The sequence below is a fragment of the Petaurus breviceps genome, unplaced genomic scaffold (assembly GCF_028583685.1).
Source record: "Petaurus breviceps papuanus isolate PSGF00001 unplaced genomic scaffold, PetGlider_PUasm1.0 188, whole genome shotgun sequence".
Lineage (NCBI taxonomy): Eukaryota > Metazoa > Chordata > Mammalia > Diprotodontia > Petauridae > Petaurus > Petaurus breviceps.
Window position 1 is genome coordinate 11,542,998 of NW_027185804.1, and position 25,534 is coordinate 11,568,531.

At 37.9% G+C, this 25,534-nt stretch overlaps 1 protein-coding gene across 2 annotated transcripts in view; it reads left to right on the forward strand.

Moving 5' to 3' along the window:
• The window catches only part of NELL1 (neural EGFL like 1), a 922,880-nt gene that overhangs the window by 169,932 nt on the left and 727,414 nt on the right, over positions 1 to 25,534 (forward strand). For both annotated transcript variants that reach the window (XM_069091288.1, XM_069091290.1), the window contains exons 6-9: positions 7,004 to 7,076; positions 8,377 to 8,459; positions 19,767 to 19,901; positions 21,594 to 21,696. In XM_069091288.1, the coding sequence (XP_068947389.1) occupies positions 7,004 to 7,076; positions 8,377 to 8,459; positions 19,767 to 19,901; positions 21,594 to 21,696 (394 nt within the window). The remainder of the gene's footprint in view (positions 1 to 7,003; positions 7,077 to 8,376; positions 8,460 to 19,766; positions 19,902 to 21,593; positions 21,697 to 25,534) is intronic.

Here is a 25,534-nt window from a genome sequence, read left to right on the forward strand (position 1 = left end):
ATAAAATAAACCACAACCTTGTTACTGAAATGATAGCTTTTGCTTGTGCATCATAGGTATTTCTGGATAGAGAAGTGGAAAAGATGTTTATGGAAGTAGGGGACCTAGGTTCAAATCCTAGCTTTTCTTTTTATTACCTGCGTGACTCTGGGTAAGTCATGCAATCTCTCTGTATCTTGTTTTCTCATTTCTAATATATGAAGATTGAAATAAAAGATCAGTAAGATTCCTTCTATCTTTAAATCTATAATCTGATCATCTACCCTCCTCTCCTTTCTGTTTCCCTTCCTCATTATTTCTCTTCTTCTCTTTCCCAGCAGGATTTTTTTTGTTATATTGTATCAACTTCTCAATCATCTTGATGCTATTAGAGATTTGGTCCCTCCTACCTATTTACCCCACTACATTCCCTGCAAGAGGCAGCCTATTTTCTCTAAATGAGAGTTGGAACATCCTTCCAGTTGTAATATTTGTAACATAGTAGATGCTTTTCATGTCGGAGGAACCATAGCACTTGATTTTATTGCTCTGGATCTAAAAGTGCTTTTGGTGTGTTTTTAGGTTAAGATAACATTATTCTCTATTTTAAGTATTAATTCGACACTTCATAGGCAAAGCAAAAGCAAAAAACTAGACACATTCAATGAAATTTCAGCTTACTGGTGCATTCTTATAGATAATGCAAAAAAAATCTACTCATTGGAGATCAGGGGATATAATCGTTAGCTTAGTGACATCCAGAAAAGCTTCCAATATTAAGTAATTCCTATCTGGGACAACCAAAGACAATTTGGGGATTTCTTCCAATCAAAACAGCATTCATCCGAAGAAACAGCTGTGGTGATAGTGATGGGCTTATATGCATTTTAAGATTGCCATGGTTTTTCCATTATCAAGATGGTTGACTATCCACTCAATTTCCCTTTGATGCATTCAGTGTCTAAGATGATTATGCAGTTATGATTTTAGAGGAGGGAGAAGGGAAGGCCAAAAGGATTGCAGTGAGCCAGTGAAACCCTCTGAAGCCATGTAGTTTCTTAGGGCAGTTGTGACAGGGTCCTAACTGTTGATAACTGAAGAAAGTTGCTGTCCAAAAGCCTTTTACATTATGGATACAACATTTTTTTAAAGAGATATGAGCAAAAGAGGTGGTGCCAACCTCTGGTAAGTGGAAGTTCAAAAATTGTCCCTTACCTGGACTTCACTGTCGCCTCTAACAGCTGAGCTGTCACTGAGAAGTGAAATTGATGGCATTATTTTCTGCTACAGCTGTTGTTTTTTACCTCAGCTGCTTCCTATAATTCTGCAGATGGTAAACATATGTTTATAGCCACATCAGAAAAGAAGCTCGATTGGATTCACCCATCTTTAATTCTTTTATGCAGAAATCCAAAGTCAGAGAACTCTGGGATCTTATACATTTGGAAATTAATATTTCTATGCATTAACACTTTGGAAACAGCAGGGTAGCTAATGATATGTTAATGAGTTGCCAGTTTTTATTGATCATAATGAAAATAGACAAGTGCCTTTCTTGGCTTTTATGTATGCCAGAATATTTTATTAACTGTCTTCAGGGCAGAGATACATAATTGGTTGCATTTTTTAGATCCTACTTGTGGATTTCACAACTCTTACTTTTTGTTGCTCAGTGCAGAAGCCCGGGTTTTGCCAGTTTATAAACAGTACACATCTTCATCCATATATTTACATGCCCAGCAGGGTACCCCCTCCCCTTTTCCCTTTCAAGGCAATTTGTTTCAGTGTTTTAGCACCAAAAAAAGTGAACCATTTTCTTCAATGTAAACAGAGATCTGCAGGGAAATAAGAGCGTTAAAAAAGAATTAGCATTTGTTTGGTACGAAAGCTGTGCTTGCATTTCTATCTGAAGGCTCTGTGTATTATTATGAGCTCTTGCCTAAATCATTGTTATTTCATACATAGGGCATCTTAATGGCACGATTTGATAATCTGTATGCATGTGTTTTTGTGTGTGTTTGATATGTGCATGCATCTTTCACTTCAACCTACAAAATGGGAAATTTTCTGGGAATTGTGGAAATAATACACAAGTTTCTTGAACATTAAAAACTCATAATGGGCCACTTACCTATTCCAAGTAGATTTCTCAATGCACCATTACCCAAAAGAAGACCGCAGTGGGGAACAACAGGTGAATTGAATAATGAAAAGATAGCAACCTGTTTCCTTTTCTTGGCACAGTGCCATCCTATTAACAAGCAAACCTCAGTAATTTAGACACCCCTCATTAAGGATTCGTGACATTTCAGGATGCCAGGCTGGGCTGAAGTCAAATATTGCACCGCTGTTGGAGGATAAAAAAGGCTTACAGAGCAAATTGATAGACTGGACAAGATTGCAAAGAAGCCTTTAGCCTATCATTTAAACCTATGCATATGCTCATACATACAAACTCACCCACCTGGACTATTTTTCAGGCAATTTAATAACTTTTTTTTTTAACAGTTTCTTTTGTTTGTAAGCAATTGAAGTTTTAATTATGGTTGCTTTTCATCTAATTAAAGAAAGTCTGTGTTCCTGTCTGGCAAAACCTTATAGGTCCATGCTAGTTTTATTGGGGGACGAGGTGCAGCGTCTGTTTCCCTTGAAGGTGGGATGAATCAGAATATGTTCCTTCTTTCAAGAGGATGACAACACTAGGCATATGGAAACCATATGACTGCATTTTTGCATATACATATTTGTGGGACTTTTCATTAATTCTAATGTGTCCCATATTTTTCTGGATTTACATAGAGGACTATCAAGATTTTTAATATTTTCTTCTAATCACTTGATATTTTCTGGTGGTCAGATGCTCTTTGAAAGTAATATTAATATTAATATCGATATCTAGCATCTATATAGAACTTTAATTTTTGCAAAGTGCTCTACAGATATGATCTCATTTTATGTTCATGACAACTCTAGGAAGTAGGTACTATTATCTTTTTTGCACAGATAGGGAAACAGAGTCAGAGTATAAGACAGGATTTGAACTCAGGTTATCTTGACTTTAAGTCCATTACTCTATTCACTGCACCACCTTGGTGCCTGCATTGGCCAAAGGAATTTATAAAAGCCACAGCATCACAGATTTAGAGCTGGAAGGAATGAAACAAAGGTTATTTTGTCCAACTCCTTCAGTTTATAGATGAGGAAACTAAGACCCAGTGACACGGGCACAAGGGGGTTGGTATGTGGATAAACTGAAATAACGTAAGGATCTGAATAAGAGCTTGGAAATAGGCCAGATTTGGTAATGTGGAGGGCAGCCAGGTGATGCATTGAGCCTGGGTGGTGCCGGACCTAGAGTCAAGAAGACTCATCTTTCTGACTTCAAATCCAACCTCAGACTAGCTGTGTGACCCTGGGCAAGTCACTTAACCTCAGTTTCCTCATCTGTAAAATGAGCCAGAGAAGAAAATGGCAAACTATTCCAATATCTATGCCAAGAAAAGCCCAAACGGGGGTCACAAAAAGTTGAGCGCGAAGAGTTGACTGCAAAAACAACTCAACAACTGTAATTTGATTATCTGATAGAGTTGCATTTTTATGGGTTTTAAAGCTGGAACATACCTTAAAAATAATTTAGATCAAACCCTCATCTTACAGATATTTATAACAACAACTTATTTGCAGAGGACTTTGTGGTTTATAAAACATTTCATGTTGATTACTTTATCTGATTTTTGTAACAACCCCCATTTTATTTATTATCCCCATTTTATGGATAAGAACCATAGTTCAAGAAGTTTGAGCTTTTTCTAAAATATTTCAGATAGTAATTAGGAGACCTAGTATAAAAATGTATTTCTTCTGATACCAAATAAAGTGATATATCACTCCAGGTTATAAATGGAGTTAAATGAGGGGAAAACATAAATTCTTTTTTAAAAAATCAGTTATCAATTGGGGTGCTTCAGATACATCCTGATAATATAGAAATCCTAAATTTCCCAAATGGAGGGAGTTTGGGAGAACTGTTCTCTTCTTATTTCAAGGTTAACATTAAGCATCTCAAGAAAACCTAATCCCCATTGTCAAATCAAACTGTATTGTGTGTGTATGTGTGTGTGTATTTATGAGCAGTTCATCTGCAAAAACAAGATGAGATCCCCAGAACAGCTATGGCTTAGTGAAAGACACTGGACAGTCAGTATCTTTTTATCTACATATACATTCCATCAATGCAGCACAAATGGACCATCATTTGTAATGAAGTCACTGGTGTCATTGAAAACCGATAAACACTAATGTCCTTCTAGCTGCCCTCAGTTTCTGAGTACGAGGCAGGTCTCTTTTGGACTCCTATGTGTAAGCAGGGGCTTTTGTGTTACTTTTGTCAACTGTGTAAAGAATGGATGTGCCCAATCTCAAGACAAGGAGCACCTTTCAAGATGAATTGGTTCTTTCCAGCTGGTCTTTGATTTCCCTACCTCCAATTTGATAAGAAGCAGTTTCAAAATTTTCCATCTACTGGTTGTGTGCCACTGGGCAGGTCACTTAAGATCTCAGGGTCACAGAGAACTCTCTAAGACTGTAACTTACAAATCAGGAATTAATATGCATTGGTAGAGTGGGGAGTTTCCTATACCAATGAAATCACAGGGCAGATGCCAGGACATGTCCACCATGAAAACCACAACCAAGAAACCCTGTGATACTCTGTTCCTAGATGGTGCTCTTTCACTCTCTCCGTCACTACTGAGATTTTATTCTTGAAGGATTGTTGAGGCTTACTATGTGATAATGCTTGGTATTGTTCAGTTGACCTTTCCATAGACTCATTGGGTTTTAATGGCTAAAAGAAAATTCTTAATCTTAAGCTGGAAATGACCTTAGAGGTCATTTTCAACCTTCTTATTTTCAAATGTGGAAATTATGGTCCAGGGAAGTTGTGATTTTCCCAAGGTCATACTAGTAGGAAGTGAAAAAGGTAGGATTTGACCCTATATCCTCATTAGGGAGCCAATGCACTATACATGCCACCTTTTTGGGGAGCCTTAAAATCATTTGGTCCAGCTTCTTCATTTAACAGATAAGAACATTGAGATTCAGAGAATGGAAGTGAGTGCTTAGTCAATGGAGAAAGGACAGAAACAAACATTCCTTAAGTACCTAGTATGTGTAAGGTGCTGTGCTAAATGCTTTACAAATAAAGGCATCAAGATGGTATGGTGAATAGAGAGCATCAAACCTGGAGTCAGAAGACCTGAGTTCAAATCCAGCCTTAGACACTGTGTAACCTTGGGCAAGTCACTTAGCTTTTATGTGTGTCATTTTTCTCATCTATAAAATGAAAATAATAATAGCACCTACCTCCCAAAGATGTTGTGAGGATAAAATAAAATATTTGTAAAGTGCCTTGAAGACCTTAAAACACTACATAAATTCTAGGTGTTTTTTATTATTATTTTATCATCATCACTACTACCACCATCATCATCACCATCATCATCACCAGTATTGCCTCTGAACTCCAAACCCAATGTTTTTGTTTTTAAAACAATACCATGCTATTCTAATGTCCAGAAGAAGGCATTTGCCTTTTGAAAGAGTTAGTTTGCTTGGGGGCATGGGAAGAGTACTTATTCTTCCCAGAGAATTCTCTAGATTAAGGCCAATTGATTGCCTCCTCCTAATTGCCAACCAGCAAGAATGAATTAATATTGAGAAGCATTGTGGAGGGCTTCTTACGAAAGTTCTGTTATTCCTTCTCCTCATAATCATGAACCCTATCATCCTTGAAGAAGAGGTTAATAGAGATATAGATTCAATGAACAAGGTACTAGGATTTTGTTATCTCTATTAATAATTCCAATTAATATTTTAACTTAAAATAACAAGCAGGAAGCAGCCTTTGCTGATTACCTTCTGCTGTTTTAGGAGATGAGCACATAAATGTTAAATGTTACTCCCTCTGAAAGACTTGCAGTACTATCTTCAGCCTATATTTTATTTATAGGTTAAGCTCAATATTCTCAACCAGCTTCCATGTCTCCCATCTGTTCTGTAATATCTCTTCCGTCAAATCTGAAAAAAAAAATCACATATTTCAACTTGGAAAAAAACGAAACCCAACAGCCAAATCAATATTTTCCTTGCAAAATGGCAATCCTGATGAATTTTGCCTCAAATTAGAATGGTTCTTCCATATCTTGTTGTGGAGGCTGGGCAATGGATGGCCAATCGCTTACAGCAAGACATTGAACAAATCACAGAATTCATTGGCAAATCCCAAGTTGCCTTTCTTGATTAACTGAGGAGCGAAGCGATTGTTATGGAGTTCTCTCCATGTATAATTTTATTTCCTGGGCCAAATGAATAGAAATGAATGCATTATACTCCTACATGTCTATCATCCCTCTCTCCCTACCATTTAAATAAGCAAACTCCATTCTTCCAACCACATGCCAGTGTCAGCTAATGTTCAGGGATGATGAGGGATTTTTCATTGATTTATTGTTGATCAGAGGTAGTTTAGAAAAATTTACCAATGGAAAATTTATACTAAGAACTCCATTAGTGCTAACCAGTGATAACTGGCAGTGGTCTCTCTGAGCATAGCAAGCATATACATATTTCAAGAAGAAAGTCGTTTGGAAAGTAGGGTTTGGAACCTAGTCCTAGGGGCTAAGTCCAGTTCAACTCTTCAATAAATAAATTATGCTTTTCCAAAAATGATGATTTTTTTAGTCACTCTAGGCACTTAGCAGAGTTTGTAACTGACTCTGGAACAATGGAACACATTCTGGATTCCACTCCAAGGATCTGGGTTTGAATCCTACTTATGCTACTTTTGACCTGTGAGACCTTGGACAAATCATTCATTTTCTCTGGGCCTCTCTTTCTCATCTTCAAAATCTGGGGCATAGTCTCCAAATGGCTCTTTGAGCCTGGAATACATGATCCTATAAGACATGTGGTTTTAATTGTTTGACTACAATATATATTACCAGTTATCTCTTCTGTTTTAAAGGGCGTGATTCAAGATGTGAAAGTCATCTTTATGCCAAATGGATACATAACACAATGTCCTAACCTGAATCGAAGTAAGTAGCAGCTTCTTGACTTTAGAATGCACAGATTTCAATGATCTATTAATGGCTTAGGTTCTGTAAACATGGCATTTTTACACCAACAGCTGGAGTCTGGCTATATTGACTATTAAAAACTGTACAAATAATGTTTTTAGAGTACAATATTTACTTTAGATGCTTTGTTCAGTTTTAATGCCTAGCATAGGGGTGAGTCCTTGAGGCTACATATGACCCTCTAGGTCCTCAAGTGCAGCCTTTTGACCGAATCCAAACTTCACAGAACAAATCCCCTTAGTAAGAGGATTTGTTCTGTAAAACTTGGACTCAGTCAAAAGGCTACTCCCAAGGACCTAGAAGGCCACAGGTGGCCTCAAGGCTACAGATTCCCAACACCTGCATACTGATAGAACTCAAAAATGGTAACTTCAGTTGTTCCAAAATACATGTCACATGCCTACTTGAAAATCTCCAATGACTCTTTATTGCTTCTAGGATAAAATACAGAACCCTATTCTGCCATATACGACTAGCCACAGTCTGTTTGCCACATACCTTTCCAGTCTTGTTTCATATTTCTTCCCTTCCTGATCTCTCTATTCAAGACCACCTGGTCTTGGTGCTTTTGTATAAAAAGCCCCATTATGAATTGCATAGGCATGACAGAATGTATCTGGTATATATTCCCTAGTTTCTTTCAGTACCAGCTCAGTGGTTACATCAGTACTACTGAAGTAGTTTTAGACACCCCTTCCTTTCCCCCAAAGAACTCTTTACACATTATCTGCTATATATTTGGTATGTACTATTAGTCTTCTGTACATATTATGTTCCCATAATAGCTTGTGATCTCCTCAAGGGAAAGGACAATGGCTTTTTTCTTTGGGTTCTCAGCATCAAGCACAATGCCCAGTTTGTAGTATAGGTGCTTAACATATAGTTTTTGAATCATACTAGATCCATTTTCCTTCTGTTTAAATAATACCCTGTTTCTAGTCCCCCTGTTCTTGTCTGTCAACAAAAAGTTCCAGACTTGAAATCCCCTTGGATTCCACTCCAGTTCTCATCTCCGTCTCTCATTCTGCTTTTGTCTCTGTGTGTCTCTGATGCTATTTCTCCCTCTTTGTGTCTTTCTTTCCCTCCCTCCCTTCCTCCTCCTCCTCCTCCTCCTTCTCTCTCTCTCTCTCTCTCTCTCTCTTTCACACACACACACACATGCACCTCAGTAGGAAACCAAGTAAATGCTATTTTTCTGTTTCTTCTTACCATGTATTGACTCTGCATTGACATATATGTCTCTATTTTCTTTATTGAGCATGCCCAACCTGCAGTGATTTCTTAAGCCTGGTGCAAGGGATAATGGATTTGCAAGAGCTTTTGGCCAAAATGACTGCCAAAGTAGGTACCTGAATTTTACATGTGTTATATCATTCCATTTCTCATTCCTATCTGGAATTTAGATGGATATGCTATAAGGAAAACATTTATCCTTGGCTTCTGCTGTGCATTACTATAAAAATGGTTTATTCTTACTTACATTAATACTAATGGTAGTAACCATAGCCATTCACTTCTCTAATGCTCCTTGGTATTCTCAGGATGTTTATTTGAAGAATCCTTGGAGGTAATATATATTATGTCTAATTCTGTAACTGGAGGGTCTTTAGATAGCATAAAGAGGAATGTAGCCATTGATTATTAAGGAGGAAAAGGTAGAAACCAGTATAGTGCTATGTGGTGAAATTTGCCTTTGCCTATCAGCTGATACTCTTTGGATCTGAGATTAATTTTAAAATAATCAGTGGGGGCAAGATATATTTTTCATGTATGTGCTATAAATACCTATGGAAAGGTATTTTATTACTACTATGGATGTCATCAATAACAGGGTTGTCCATGGATAAAATGGTGAAGGGGCCAGATTTTGTTTTCCTGTGACCCTGATCCTTTCTTTCCCTTTAATGTTCCCCTTTCTTAGCTCGACCTCCTTTTCCCCAGGTCTGATAACCTATCTCCTTTGGATATATTCTTATATTCAGAGAAAGTTCCCTGATACACCTAATTTGGCCCGACTTGCCATTCTTTGCAGAGGTGGGGGGGGTGGACAGACTCTGTATTCAGAGCATTCCATATACCATCAAACTCAATTGATAAGTTTTGCTGGATCATTTTGCTGAAATGCATCCCCCCTCCCCAAGCTCTTTCTTCTTTGTTGAAGAGGGAGGTAGAGAAGGAGGAAGGTATAGATATGTATATGTGTGTGTGTATGTTTGTGTGTAAATGAAGGGGATATATAAAAAAAGACAAATAAAAATTAGAGTTAAAATATATTGCCCTTTCTGGAAATGTATGAAATTTTGGAGAGATTAGTAATTACCATGCAGGAATGAGTTGAGCCAGCATGGTGTTTACAAGGAATGCTAAATTTATAGTCACAGGACCTGAATTTGAGTGCTGACCGTGTCATTTAAGTCTTGTATAACATTCCTTGGGACAGTAACAACCTCTCGACACCTCAGTCTTTTCATTTATATAAAAGGGGGTTGAAGTAGATGATTACCAAGACCCTTTCCACCTCTAGAGCCATGAGCCTATGGTCTCATGATTTTTTAATGTTATTTTGAATGCCAGGAGTAGGCAAGGATGGAACACGGTTTCTAGCCCATGGATCTTGCTTTGTTGTTCTTCTCAAATCTTTGCATGCAGATGTTTTTCCTTCTCCTGTAGGTTAAGAGTTATGCTGATTGACAATTTTGGTGAATATTGTATGATGTGGTGATAGGATCAGAGATTGAGAGCTGGAATGGGCTTAAGAAGCCTTTTATTCCATTTTGCAGATAAGACATTTCATTTCATTTTATTTCATTTTGTAGCCAAGCTATTGAGGCCCCAAGAGGTTAGAGGACTTGTCTGAAGTCATGCAAGTAGGAAGTTACAAAGGCATGATTTGAATCCTGGTCCTTTCACTCTAAATCAAGTATTCTTCCCACTGTATCATGCTGCCTCTAGTTGTGTATGTGTTTATGTATGGGTGTGTCATTATATATATATATATATACATAAGTAGCAGCAGAAAGTAGCAATGCAATGGTTCACAGTTTGGAGCTATTTTCAGGTTATTAAAGCACCATTTTATTCATTCATTCACTTATTCATTTGTTCACCTGTTTATTTAATAGAATATTTTATTGATGCATTGTGAAACATTGCCGTCGTAACCTTAAATGCTCCTCCAATAGAACTCTCTCTTGAAACAAAGAAGCATAGCTAAACAAAACAACATGACACATCCACCACGTCTGGCAGAATGTGCTACATTCTGTACCTGTAGTCTACTATGTCTTTTCTGTGTGGAGAGAGGCATATTTCATCTCCAGTCCTTTGTAGACAGGATTGGCCATTCCTGCATTGATCTAGGTTCTGTTGGGATTTAATGTTTTTTTCTTCTACTTAACTCTGTTTGGCTTCTTTGTATATAGTATCCTTGCTTCTGACTATTTTCCGATATAGTATTTCAGTTGCTTGGAGCAGGAGAAATAGGGGTGGTTTACTATACCTATGAAGTCACAGATCTAACCCTCCTTCACCTCCCTCCAAACAATCAATTTATACATATCTTGCTAAGTTTCTCTAGATTCTTCCTATTCATCATTTCCCCCTATATTATCACATTTTGCTGCTCTTATGACATAATTTATTCACCATTCCTCTGTGAGGGCATTGCCTTTGTTCTGAGTTTCTTTTGACCACACGAAGAGTTTGCATAAATAACTTGATTTATAACATTACACTATCAGAATGAATATCATAAAACCTCCCGTAATTGGGAAGGTTTAGGGTATTAGATATTGTGAATTTAGTTACAGGCCAAGAAGAAACTCCTTTTTGTGACTGCTTTTGTTGAAAATTCCCAAATTTGATTTTGTTCACTCTTCTGCCTTAGAGTGCCATGGCTGAGGTGAATAAATGACCTTGTGGACCTTTTCTTCATGTCTAATGTCAAGACATCAAGTTTGCAAAGCATTTTGCACATATGATCTTATTTGAACCTCTCAACTCATGAGATCACTTCTTGAGCTATGATCAGCCTCACTCTACAGGTGCATAAACTGAGGTTCAGTGATTGGCTAATGTTCATTTGCATAGCTAAGCCTTTGGGGGGAAGAAGTAAGTAGATTTAATTGACCTGGAAGTTTTTGAGAGGGTTTTGGATGGGAGACTGGTCTCTTGGGTTCTTTGTGGACCTTTATGGGATTTAGACCTGTGGTTTGTCTAAGTTAGTGTCATGGACCCTTTTGGCAGTCCGCTAAAGTCTGTGGACTCTTTCTCAGAAGAATGTTTTCCAAAAATATTTTCAAAATAAAATAAAATACAAAGGTTCAGAAAAGAAACCAACTACAGTGAAATACCATTGTCAAGCTATTAAAAAATGAATTCATGGTCCCCAAGTTAAGAACTTCTCTTTTATTCTTAGTGCTGCATTCCTGAGATAGACTCATGTCATTGTCCTTGGAAAATGGATGCTGTTACCCAATTTGCCTGGTCCTTGATGGAGGGGTAGTGGTGTCCCTAAATAAACTACAGGTCTCTCTGTATGATACCAAACATTTAATCAACCATGTAGTTTTTTCTCTCTTCCTATTTTAGTCCTGATATTTTTATTTTTATGGACATAGCCTGCGAGTAATAGGGTTATGTGGAGAAAAGCATTTGTTGCATCTAGCGTGTTCCTAGCACTGTTGTTAAGACATCAATCAGTTGTGGATCTCAGATAAGGTCAACAGTTGGAAAACAATTGAGCTGGGCCTAAGAGATAATAGTTCTGAAAAAGTGGGGATTTTATAAAGGCAAAATGGGTGCCATTAGTCCCATCCAACCTCAGGTTATGGCTAAGTCCCTGCCATGGGGTACACTGTTCCCAAAGCATCTGGAGAACTGTGTATAGGGTAGGTTAGTATTGTGAATGTCAAGATCAATTTAAGGCTTTTGTCTGGATTGTTGAAACAGTTTCCTTGAGTAGATTTACCTTATTTTTAAAACCACACTGTATTTTATAATCCATGCTGGTATGTTAGCTGTTTTGGCAGGTATTTTATGGAAAGGCAGAATATTTCAATACACATGGGAAATGTGTATGGACTGGCCCTGGTCACCTGAAACTTTAAGTATTAGCTTTTTTTTGCTGATATTACCTGTGTAAATGTGGAAAAGTACAATTATTTGGCTTCCTGATGTGTCGCCTACATAGGTTCCTATTACCTATTGTCTGAAGCAGCTTGGTCTCCATGCTGTTAATTATATTTTAGCTCACCACCACATTTTGGGAATGAGAAACATGCCACTCAGGCTCAGATGATTAGGAGTTCCTGTTCCCCTGCTCAGGGAATGCCCTTTTACTTTTGCCTCTTTTGTATTGGTAAGAATGGCATTTTTTCTCATTTTAGCCATCCACCCTGGATACCACGTTGTGCTTAATGAGAGCATTGCTCTATATGTAGGACACATTGTGTCTAATTATGGGGCATTTATGAGGTGAATATGGGTGAACCAACTTTTTGAAGCTGCCCCCCGACCCCTTGTTATGTTTCTAACTCTGGCAGCTCAGATCTGCCACTGTGACCACAGAAAAAACGAGCATTTGTTCCTTAAGTATGTATTTTTGTGTCGGCAATGGCCTTGGATGGAGTGGATGGAGTACACATGGACTCTTCAAGGCCAATCACAATAACTCATGGATTGAAAAGGGATGAGGCAGAAAATGAATTGGAAAGAAAGGAAACAAAGATGGAGAGAGAGGATGGCAAGGAAAGGAGAGCAATGCCAGTATTTTTGATCCTTTTGTAAAACACGCACCTCCCAGGACCTCTCTGAGCAAAAGAGACACATGTAAACTTAGCTGGTGGCAGGTTTGTGGATGACAAAAAAAGGAAAGGAAATGAGACAGTTTTCTTGAATCATCCCTTTCCACAGAGGGAAGTTTGAGGAGCCATGCAGAATACTAGTACCTCTTGGTCCTTCTAATAGAGGAGTCACTGTGATGGGGGATGTGAAATGAGTCGATCCCTAAATAAAGATCCTAGGTAGGGGAGGAGGAGGGAACAGCATGTTGCAGTGACAAGTATATGCAGATCAATGTTCTCCCTTCACATCATTAAGCTCTCCATGCCAGAGGATTTGGGAGTGTCCTTGGGGGAAGGTTGGTCTTAATGGGCCAGCCTGGCAGCAAACATGGTTTAGAATGAAAGACATTATTCTAGAAGGATTAAGAAATGCTTGCTAACCTTAGAAAACGGGGGCAGGCATAGTGGAGATTAAACTAAAGGTAACTCAAACATTTGCCCATTTGATCTGACTATTTTTATTTTTGAAACATGAAGTAGGTAGGAGCCCAAAAGCTGACCTTAAAGCCTTGGTCTAGAACAGGGTCCACGGACTCCAGAAAGTCTATGGATAGATTTCAGAGAATCTATGAATTTAATTAAAAAATATTTTGGTAGCTTTATTCTGTCATGATTATTTCTTTATTAATTTTTATCTTTTTAAGCATTCTAAAACATTTTTCTAAGAATGGATTGACTTTGCTAGATGCAAAAAAGATGAAGAATTCATGTTCTTAAGGATCAGATCCTATCTCTGACATTTGCTAGCTAAGTGACCCTAGTCAAGTCGCTTACCCTTTCTGTGTTTCTTTTAGATGTAAAAGAGGACTACTGATTCATGGGGTTGTAGGGAAAGTGCTTTGTGAATTATAAACCCCGGTAGAACTGGGAGCTATGTTAAGGAACTAGAAGAAAGCAACCAGTAAGCCAAGTAGAAGGAATCTGAGTTGGTTAACTTGGAGAAGAGAAGATTTGGATGTTCCTTTGAGTATTTAAATAGTCATGTGCAAGAGGGATTAAGAGTCCTATTTGGTGTCCTAGAAGGCACTAGTATCAGTGGTTGGAAATGGCAACAAGAGAAATTTAGATTTGATTGAAAGAAGGACTTCCTCACATTAGATCTTAGTTGCTAGGGAGTTCCCCTTATTGGAAGTGTTCAAGTCAAGCCTAGATGAGCAATTGGTGAGTATGTTGCAAGGCCAATTCGTTTTGTGGTGTGGATTGGATTAGGGGTCCATTGAAGTTTTTGCCAACTCTGGAATTTTGTGCAATGAGTGGTGTTCTCAGGCATGGATAATCTAGGAATGAAGTGTCTAAGCTAATGAAGGGTTTTCAGTAGCCTTAGGAGGTCAGGTTATAATCAAGAACTCTGACATCTTGAGGCAGAACCAATGCTTTTTTGGGGAAAAAGAAGAAGTGTTGCTAACTCACAAGTTTTGTTTCCATTATGTTTCTCATCCCAACTCTTGCTGATAAATAAGACACCACTCCCCCCAAGTATTCTCTGGAGCTGCAATCCTGAGTCTGGCATAATGAGAATTCACCTACCTTCTGAGGATAAGCATCCTGACATCAACAGCCCCCTCCCAGCATTCATTTCTTTTTACCCACACTATTATCACTCTCACAACTCCATTTATAAGCCTGGTACTAAGGGAAAAAAAGAACTTAGAGCCTGGGAATTTCTTGATTACTTTTGTTTAAATCTTTGACAAATCTATTTATGCAAATCAAGAAGCACTTGGAGTGGTGTTTCAGCTTGTAACACATTTAATTTTGAGGCTTTCATTGTTTCACAGAACTCAATAGCGATTTTTCAATTAAGCTTAAAGGTTTAACACAATAGAAGATTTCTCTTCACTTTCATACAGCAGATGCCAAGTAAATAGCATTTCAAAGGGGAGGGGGACCCACCACCACAACTCTTTTGCTCAGATCCATCCATTGACCTCTCACTGTGAAAAAAGGCTTCACTGCTGTCTGTCTTTGAATGTGTATAGTTAGGGATGAATTATTTAGTAGACCATTGCATAGATAAAAGTATGAACAAAGAGAGTACAGACTTGTAGATGTAGATTTGGTACTATATCTATTTTGAATCTCCATCCATTCTTTAGAGCAAAGGTAGTGGTATACAAGTAGCTTTTAAAAATGGAATTGTATAAATTCAGTGTAATGATGCCAGAGACAGAACATATACTTTCCCCCTGATTTACATCTGCTTTCTTCTTTTATTGCTTTTACAAGATTAAAAAAAATTTAAAAATGGAAGGCAAGATTGCAAATTAAGTGTCTGAAAAATTAGCTTTAGTTTAATGCCACTATCTCTTGGTTCACTGTTATCACAGGGATGGAAATTTAGGTTTTAAATATTTTAAAAATTTATTTATTTACTTTTAGTTTATGACATTCAGTTCCACAATCCCTTGAGTTTCAAAATTTCTCCCTCTCCTCTCCCCCGTCCCCCATGGCAGCATGCAATCGACTATAGGATCTACACATAATTGGGTTTTAAATAATAGTAGAAAAAGTCTAAATTAAAACCAAAATCAAAATGCTGAAAGAAAAATAAAATATGCCTTTGAATAAGCAACTTTTGCTTTCTCTTTTAGCTGGTACATTGTGGGTATGGTGTTGGATGCTGTTAAATGATGCCCGTATTACATATTCCCTCAGGTACAGCCTTAGAGTGGCCTAAATTTCTGTTCATTCTAGGAGAGGTGAATTTTCAACTTCTCATATGGTTTCATTCCCCAAACAGTGAAATTTTTCAAGTGCCCCAGTGCTAGTGAGATAGATACTAGAGATAGTCCAAGTATTAACAGTAAGAGATCTCTCTATATTTTTTCCTCTTAAAAATGATGTCCCAATCCAGGAGATCAGGCTGTTTTTGAGAGGGATACAAATCTATTCTGACTTCTTTCATTATTCAAGAGAGGGGATGAGCCCATCATTATTTCCTGTGAAGCTCATGGAAGATGGGATTATATATCTTTTCCTTGTTTTTTATTTTCTTCCCCCCCCCGCAAGGCTTGAGATCACTGAGGGAAAGTTATATTTGGCAGTTAGGATCATAGATTTATAAAAGGGTATAGGCCAATCATTATTTCCTATAGGGCTTGTTAAGACTGGGGAAAGGAAAACACAGAGTATGAGGATGTTTATCCCACTGATAATAAGGTTTGAAATGTTGAGAGAAAGAGATAAAGACTTCCAGCATGTTGGGTGTTAAACCAACGGGCAAGAATGACAGGAGACTGGGAAGTCATGGGTGGCTCTCAATCTGTTTGTAGAAAATATCAAACTAATATCATCACAGATTCATTGTCAGTACTTGGGGACAGATTATTTGGAGGAAGTTGTGACTGGCAAATAGGGACTTGGACAGTACGTTCTTGGGAGTCTGTTTACCATCGGTTTGACACACTACTGAGGTTAATGACATCCAGGTCAAGTTCTGCTCCAAGACCTCATTGTGGGATGTTGGCGACATTGAATTTTCATGGCATTGAAATGCTAGCATTGGCAGGATGTACCAAGGTGGGCTGGCTTAAATCTAGTGTGGTATGGAGACAGTTATATCTCTTGTTAGAGGAGCTGCCTAGCAAAGTTTAAGATATTCCTCACCAGCTTAGCTGCTATGGGCTGAATTCTTTGACCATATTAATGGTCAAATCTTTGTCCATATTAATGGTCATACCATACTCTAGTATCATCCCCAAATGTGCCAATGAATTGTTATCTGCATCTGGGGTGGGAGATTATACACTGATAAAATCATAAGCCCTTGGAGTAGTGAATCATTTATACATACACACCATATATGATATATACATATACATGATCTGCCTGTTGATCTATGAATCTATCTACATATCTATCTATGTATCTCTATTGAACCTATGATTTATGGAATTTTCAGGGAGAAAACTCCCTCTGTCAATGCAGATTAGCACTTTTTTAAAGTTTTAAAGAGTTGTAAAGGGTACTGAAAATTTAAGTGACTTTTTCAGGGTCACACAGTATTTATGTGTCAGAAACAGTTCTTTTATTTATTTGTAGGGGGGAAGACAAGGCAATTGGGGTTAAGTGACTTGCCCAAGGTCATGTACCTAGTAAGGCCAGATTTGAACTCAGGTCTTCCTGAGTCCAGGCCTGGTGCTCTATTCACTGTGTCACCTAGCTGCCCCCAGAGATAGTTCTTGAATCCAGTTCTTGCTTTCTCTGAGGTTGGTCCTTTATCTACTCCAACAGTGCAGTCAAACTCAAATACAGACAGGCCCACTAATTATACATAAGGATCCCTGCCGTCCATGTATTCATGGAATCCAAAACCCACATACTAACATTTTCTATGTTCTATTGTATTTTTATTACTTTTATTAAATATTTCCCTATTACATTTTACTATGGGTCTGACTGCCCTCTGGACTGTTGAAAACCACAATGTGGCCAGCAAGTTTTGACATTTCTGTTTTACACCGTGCCATCTCTCAATAGACATCTGACCAAATTCACTTCCTCTGTTAGTTTGTTAAGATGGGTTGGCAGGTGTGAGCCAAGGGAGCTGGTCTTTTAAAAGCTTATGGTTCCAACATTCAGTGAGTGCACAGAACTAAATTCAGTTATATGGGACCCACTTGATAACAGAACTCCCATTATTTTTTTACTGGATTTGGCTTCAGTGTTACTTGCCCAATGCCTTTTGATTTGCATACTTCCATTTCTTACCTTGCTATGGTCAAATCTCTTGCTTCAAAGATCTGGCCTCTTTGCTCACTCTCATCCTGACATCATGAAATGATTAGTGGTTTTGATTCCGATTACCATGGATGTCTTGGTCTTGGAAGCAACTGAAACTTTAACTTATGGCCTTGAGTGAAAATTGGGAGCTTAGAAAGTCAACCCTATTCGAAGGTGTCATAAGAGGTTGAATATTTTAGATATAGCCAACTCCTTTTTTTTGTAAGCTGTAACAGATTAATAAGGTGCTATATCCAGGTTCCTATTTTCTTCCTGTAGTTTGCTTTTTTTTCTTTACCTGTTTCACTGCCCTTTGAAATACAGGCTAAGAGTTGGCAACAGAAAGGTTTGTTTGAGAAAATAAAAATCAGTAAAACATTGGTCATTTATTTATTTATTTTGCTTTTTTGGAGGGTAATTGGGGTTAAGTGACTTGCCCAAAATCACACAGCTAGTAAGTATGTCAAGTGTCTGAGGCTGGATTTGAATTCAGGTCCTCCTGACTCTAGGGGCTGGTGCTCTATTCACTGCACCACCTAGTTGCCCCTACATTGGTTATTAAAATAAAATCCATTTTGATTGATATATTTTGTTCCTATATCACTTACATATCTCACTACATTCTTCCCTTTCATTATTTTAAGTAAGAAAAAAATTCAGCAAAACCTGTAAACATAGTTTTAAAAGTCTGGCATTATGTCCAGTGTCTCACATCCATTGTCCACCACCTCTGAAAAAAAAAGGAAAAAAAAAGCAGATGAAATGGATCCTAGCTTGGTCAATATAATTTTGAAGTATTCAGTTGCAGTTTCAGTAAAATATTATTATTTTCTTATAGACGTTATTGTCTCATAAGAGGTTTTGTTGGTTGTGTGTTGTGAAATGAAAGAGAGCATGGTTTTTACAATTATATTTAGATTTTGCTTATTTATGAAATCTTTGTACTCATTAGGATAAATATTTGATGGGACCATCTGGGTTGGAACTTCAGATAAGGGAAACCTCTTGGGAATCAACATCATCATGGCAGAAGTCCTATGGGTTGACACTTGATTTGTGATGTTTTAACCTGATGAAAGATGAGAGTGCTTTCTTAGAGTACTCTAAGTGTTGCTGGTTGGGAAAATAAAGGGATACATGAGGATTAAGAAGACCAAGGGAAATGATTTCATGGCTCTTTATTAAAAAGTATTTTCTTTCAAACCATAGTAGATGCAGTTTTGGAAGTAGGACAGTAATGATAAAAGGACAGTCATTCTCCCATCACCCCAAGGATGAATTTTTATCTTGGTAAGATGGCTATCTCAAAGCAGGCTGTAGAAATGACTCCCTGGTGAATTGCTTACAGAAATTTCCTCTTGTCTACCAGTGTTTCATTCCTCTCCTTCCCTCCTTTTGGACAACATAGCATATTTCTGGGAACATGAGTTTGGAAATTCTTAAATTTGGCTAGGAGTTTTAGGTTTTTCATCCTTTCCCCACTGATTTCTCCTCAGATTCTCATCTACTGGACCAAAAGCTGATTTTATCTTTTAAAAACCATGGTCACTTGATTAATATTGGAAGGATGATGGTGGGGAGAAGAAAGGAAATAAGTACTTTTAAAAACACCTACTGTGTTCCAGGCATTTTTAAAAGATTTTTAGAGCTTTTAAAAAAACTATTATCTCATTGGAATGGGGAGGTAAAGGTAGAAGACAGAAGATGAATAGAAGTACACCAGTGTTCATGATTATATTGCCTGTAAACATTTTAATGAGTACTCAAGAATACATTCATTATGAGTGCTTCAATGTGTGGTTTGAGCTGAAAGTACACAAATTTATGAACACCCGCGAGGTCCCTGAGATACAGTTTAATGTCTCATTTGGTGCTCATTAGACCATGGAAGGCAATATGTCTTCAATTTAGACTGATTTCACCTTGTGTAACAAAAATTAGATCCTGTTAGGGAATGGTGAGTGGTTCGAGTTTTCTTTTTCCTCTTTCTCTCCTTCCCTCCCCTTCCCTATTTATGTATTGGCTATGTGAAAAACCTTGCAAGTGAATTCTAGAAATTACAACTAGCAACTTTGGTTTACAGCTGAATTATGCAGAAACGAGGCTCAGTCAGTTGGAAAACTGCCATTGTGAGAAGACCTGTCAAGTAAATGGACTGATCTATCGAGACCAAGACTCCTGGGTAGAGGATGATCACTGTAGGAATTGCACGTGTAAAGTAAGTCCCTTTGAAAAAGCACATTTAAGGGGCAGAGAACTAATTATGGTATAATCTTGGCTCTTGGAGACATATGTTAATGCTGAAAATTATTATCTTTTTTTTTGTATGCACCCACTGGCAATTTTGAATGATTGTTAAGAAATGCTGGAAATTTGCCATCAAAAAAATGTGAATCTTCAGAACATAAAATTGACTTTCCCTTGACAGCAGTCTCTCGCTTGTCCTAATTATATCCTTGAGAAGCTTATTGTTTAGGGGTGGGAGGTAGGGAAGTGTATCTTTTGGGCTCAGAGTCAGAGGTTGGTTTCATTCATTGTGAAGTTGGGTGTGATTGAAAAGGAACATGAGACTTGGAGCCAGGAACAGATACACACTAGTTGTGTGACCCAACCTTTCTGACCCACAATTTTCTCTTCCAAAATGAGAATAATAATACCACTGAATTCCCAGGGTGGTTGTGTGGATCAAATAAGAATAAATGGAAAACATTTTTCAAACTTTAAAGTGCTATGGAAATGTTATTATAATTAATAGCTATTTTCCCACATAAAGTGCTAAATGTGACTTTAATTTGCTTCCCCAAATGTGTCCTCATCTTACATAGTGACAACTATGGCCTCTGTAGTCAGGATTTAAGAATTGTAAGGAGTTTTAGTATGTAAATCTTGTCCCACTGAAATTATTTGATAAATATCTGTAGAATGTCTTTGTTTGTCCAGGAAAATACAAAACTGATTGTTAATGCCTTGACAATGATTGACAGAGTCTGCAGAGTCCTATTTACGTTCTTATAAAATGGGCTTTTGTTTTCTATCTAATTTATTTGCCCTGAGTGGGCATGTGGGATAAAGTCAATGATGTATATCAGGAAAGCAACAGAGGTGGCTTGAGTTCATTCAGGTAACAAAAAAACTCTCTTTTTGATCCAGGAATAAATTTAAAACTTCGAACACTGCTTTTATTTCTCTGTAGTTTCTGGGATGGGGATTTGGGTCTTTAAAAGGAAACCCCTAAGGTCCCTTTTCCATTTCCCCTTTCTATTCCCATTCCTTTTCTGCTGCCTTGTTTTATGAATTTTTGTTTTATGTCTGTCTAATCTCTGTCCCAACAACTCCTCACCCACCCTTTGCCCAATAGAACACACCCTTAGAACTGAGATATTCATTTAAGAAAGTTTAATTAGGTCTCAATTAATGCAAGTGATCCTGTGAAAGGTTCACATTATTCAGATTTGGACTGCATGTTCCCATTGAGCTGAAACAAGTTACCATATTTTTCATAATTATAACTTTGAATCATTTGAATTCACATATATGCTACTACTTCATGAGATTCACTGCTCTCGTTAATTAGAACTTGGCTATAAATCAGTGAATTGGTCACTTTGAAAAGGTATATCTGATTCTGACGTCGAGTCTGCCACCTCACTTCTGAAAGGTGAGAGAAATGCCTTAAAATCAATCCTACGATGTGGGCACATCAGAATTCTAATGCCTTTCAATGTTCTTTTCCTTTGTACAAGGTATGCCAAAAATCTTAGAGCAATTTAACACTTTGATAGTGTAAAACTGTATTGAGACTTTTGAATACCCTGTATTATTACAGTCATTGTGTGAGTCATTCTCCTGGTTCTGTTCCATTTATACCAGTCTTCTGTACTTCTAATCTTCTTTCTCTGTTCTTCCTCAGAGTGGAGCGGTAGAATGCCGGAGGATGTCCTGTCCCCCTCTCAACTGTTCTCCTGACTCACTCCCTGTCCACATTGGAGGCCAGTGTTGCAAAGCATGTCGCCGTGAGTACAGGCTTGGATAAAGATTTATATGCATGTTTCCTTTAATGGATAGTTAGTGTTTCTTTCCCACCTAGCTTTGCCTTGTCGAATAAGTACAGATAAAATGGATCAAAAACAGTTTAAATAAAAATAAACATATGATAATGACATAAATTAATTCAGTAGTAGGGAGAAATGGTGTTGCAGTTCTCTGGGGTCATTTTTAGAATCCAGGAAGCATGGTTTACCTAGGATTTTAAGTCTAGCAAATGAACCAAACTACTTTTTTGTGTACACTGGAGGAACTGTGTGGCATATCCAATCTCTGAACAATTTCTGTTCCTCTCATGTGACATGCCATCTCCTGAATCCTACATTTGCAGACACTGGTCCCAGTGCTCAGAGTGTGTGCCCTCCTCACTTCCACCTCTTTGGACCACCTTGTTTCCTTCAAACTTCATGTCAGCTTCCAACTCTTTCATGTGACCTTTTCTGATTCCTCCAGATACTTGTGCCTCCCTCACCCCAAAACTAATTTGTTTTGGCTTTCTATCTTTTGATTTTATTTATGTGTGAACATGTACTCTCTCTCTCTATAGAATATCAGTACCTTGAGGGCAGAAACACTTGACTTTTTTTCTCTTGGTGTCTCCAGCACCTAGTAAAATATAGATATTTAATAAATATGATTAATTGTGGAAACCACAGCTGCAGAAAACCCATCACCAGATGTTGAATTTATGCTTAATAGAATGATATAATAGAAAGAGTATTATATCTGCAATAAGGAGAGACGTGTTAAAATTCCAATTCTGACACTTACCGGTTAAATGACCAAACAGAGCCTCAGTTTCCTTACTCATAAAATTGCAATAAATGTTCCATGGAATACCTTATCTCACAGGATTGTTGTGAAGATCAAGGAAGATAATATTTATGTAAAACACCAAGTTATTATTATTTTTGTGCTGGAAATATTGGTGTTAGGTTCTATTTTCATAATACTTCTTGTATATACCCTTTCTTTCCTCTAATACTGTCACTACCTGGGTGCAGGCCACCTTCAACTGGACTTTTGCAATAGTATGTGGGTGGGTTGCCGTCTCAGATGTGCCTTCCCTGCATCCATCCTCTGCTTAGCTGTCAAATTTTTTTCTTTTTTCTTGAAGGGCAATTGGGGTTAAGCGACTTGGACTTGCCCAAGGTCACATGGCTAGTTTTTATGTGTGTGTGGTGTTAATTGTCTGAGGGCAGATTTTAACTCAGGTCCTCCTTACTTCAGGGCCGGTGCTCTATTTACTGTGCCACCTAGCTGCCCCCAAACTTTTTCTCTTAAAGTAAAGACCTGACCATGTCATCCTCTCAAAGCTAGTATATGTCACGGGTAGACCTTGAACCCAGATTTTTCTGGATGTCTCTCTCTCTTTATCCATTTGGTTATACTACCTATTTCAAAATTATGGAGAATTATAGTTACTAAGTGGCCATACAATCTCTTCTTCAAGGTTTCCACTGAGAAAAGACCCACCACCTACCCAAATAGTCCATGCTACTTTTTCGCAGCTCTATTAGGAAAGATTTTTACATCAAGTCTAAATTTTACTTCCTTGCAATTTTTACCCATTCCAGTGATTTTGCCTTCTAGAACCCGACTGAAATCTAATCCCTTTTCCATGTGACAGCTTTGCAAATACTTTAGGCAGTTATTATGTCTCCGTAAGGAGTCCCTTGTTTAGTTGTGTTTCAGAATGTTCAGTTCAAGGTGCTAGCAGGACATTCAAGTGTAGAATCAATCTAGGTAGATGGAAATAAGGGACTGTGACTCATAAGTACAAATAATGATGGAGATTGAGCTGGCATTTATAAGAATGTATGAATGAATGAATGAATGAAAAAGCATTTATTAAGCACCTATTATCTCCAAAGCACTATGCTAAGCACTGGGAATACAAATAGAGAAAGGTGCTAGTCTGTTCCCTTAAAGAGCTCGCCCTCTATCCTATCAGAAGAGGAGATACAATCAGGAGCTATAGGACATTTCAGCTCCATTTCAGATAGAAAGGCCCCATGGTCTTGATAGCACAATGGCAAAGCAGGTGATAATGCATCATCATCTGGCATTTACACTAATAAAACTACGTCAGTCTCTGTTTCTGAGCCATTTGACAGTGTTGAGGACTTTGGCTATAAAACGTTTCTTTGTTGAGCCTTCAGAAGCTGTAAGGCAGTTGTCAGGTATCATGCTACATGGGTCAGTTCCCTGGAAAATGGCCATAGGCATAGACTAGGAGAAGGGCCAGTGTTCTAGAAGGGCATGGCTCTTTCTTTGGCTCTTGGGTTTATGGAAGCAGGTGGTGGTGACATGATCTCAGGCCCCTTCTCCCCAGATATTTCTTTAGTGGATAGTAGTTTATTTATATAATGACTTTAAGGTTTACAAAATGCTGTCTTGACAACAAACCTGTGATTTGCCAGTCATCTCCATAAAAGAGATTGCAGGGCTTAGAGGAAGGGGTAGAATTGCTATGGGAGAAAGTATAGAAAGGGAAGAGAAGGGAGTTGGGGGAATTTGAGAAGAAGAGAAGAGACTTGGGGGAATGGATTGCTGAGTACTTCTATAATTTCTTTTTTTCAAGTAGAATACAAGATGTTGATTTTTGACATTTCAAGATTGAGCACTGAAGGATGGTTTGGGGACAGGTCTGAAGTTCAGAGAACTTTCTGTAGAAAGAGCGTGATGAAGTCTAATATGTCTCACTTTTTCCTTGAAACAAACATCAGTACTATTTACTCTAGACCCAAATATTAAGGCCAAGTTTTCAGATTTAAAAAAGATAAAGATACATCTGTAGATTTCTCTTTTAGGTTGCTGCAGAACCAAACTAAATGCAACTCACCCTAATCAATTTGGCTTATACTTCATGGAGATATGACATTTTCTGATTCAAACATCATTGGTACGATGCTGACGATTTCAAGTATCCACTTAAATTTGAATCTTTGTTACTCAAAAACCCAACTAAAGGCACCTGACTTGCCTTTTGGGTTATTTTCTCAGACAGAAAAAGTGAGATTTGTGTGGGTAGAACAAGAATTAGGATAGATAGAACCAATATTTGGCAGCAGCAATTGAAGAAACGATTGGGGATTGAGAAATTGGAGGAACGTTGTTGATCCTGAAAAAAATAATTAAAAATCACTTTGTACTTTGGTGGCAAACTTATAAACTTAGCCAATTGCAGCCTTAAAGAAGCTAGACATGCCTTAAATAAAGCCTGTCTTTAAACAGCCCTATGGTATGAAGAATGAGGTAGGGCTGTCCAAGGGACACTTGATTCTGAAGCAATTTGGATGATTTGAGTCCCTGTGTTCATGTGCATGTATAATTTGAGTAAATGCAAGGATAGAGTCCTTATCATTTGAAATGTGTCCCAGAAGTGATCAATTTCAAAGAGGAAGAGAGGAAACAAACTAGACACATGTCTTGAGACATTACATATCCAAGTCAGCATGTGGTGATGGAGAACAGGGAGATACTATTCTTTGGTCCCCAGCCCGGGCAAAGAAGCATCTGGCAAATTTGACAGCAACGCACTTAGCAGGATGAGCCACCTGGATGAGTCGGCACCAGCTGCAGTTGGGAGCATTGGAGGTTTTTACAAAGTAATCTTAGTGCTTTGAAGGTAGGGTCTATAGATGAAAAGTGAAAAGGAAAACTTCACCATTTTGGCAAAGATGTCATGAGTGTTTGTGCTATCCAGATAATTCAGGTACTAAGAGCAGGAGAGAGGGAGACAGGGAGAGAGAGAGACAGACAGAGAGAGAGAGAGAGAGAGAGAGAGAGAGAGAGAGAGAGAGA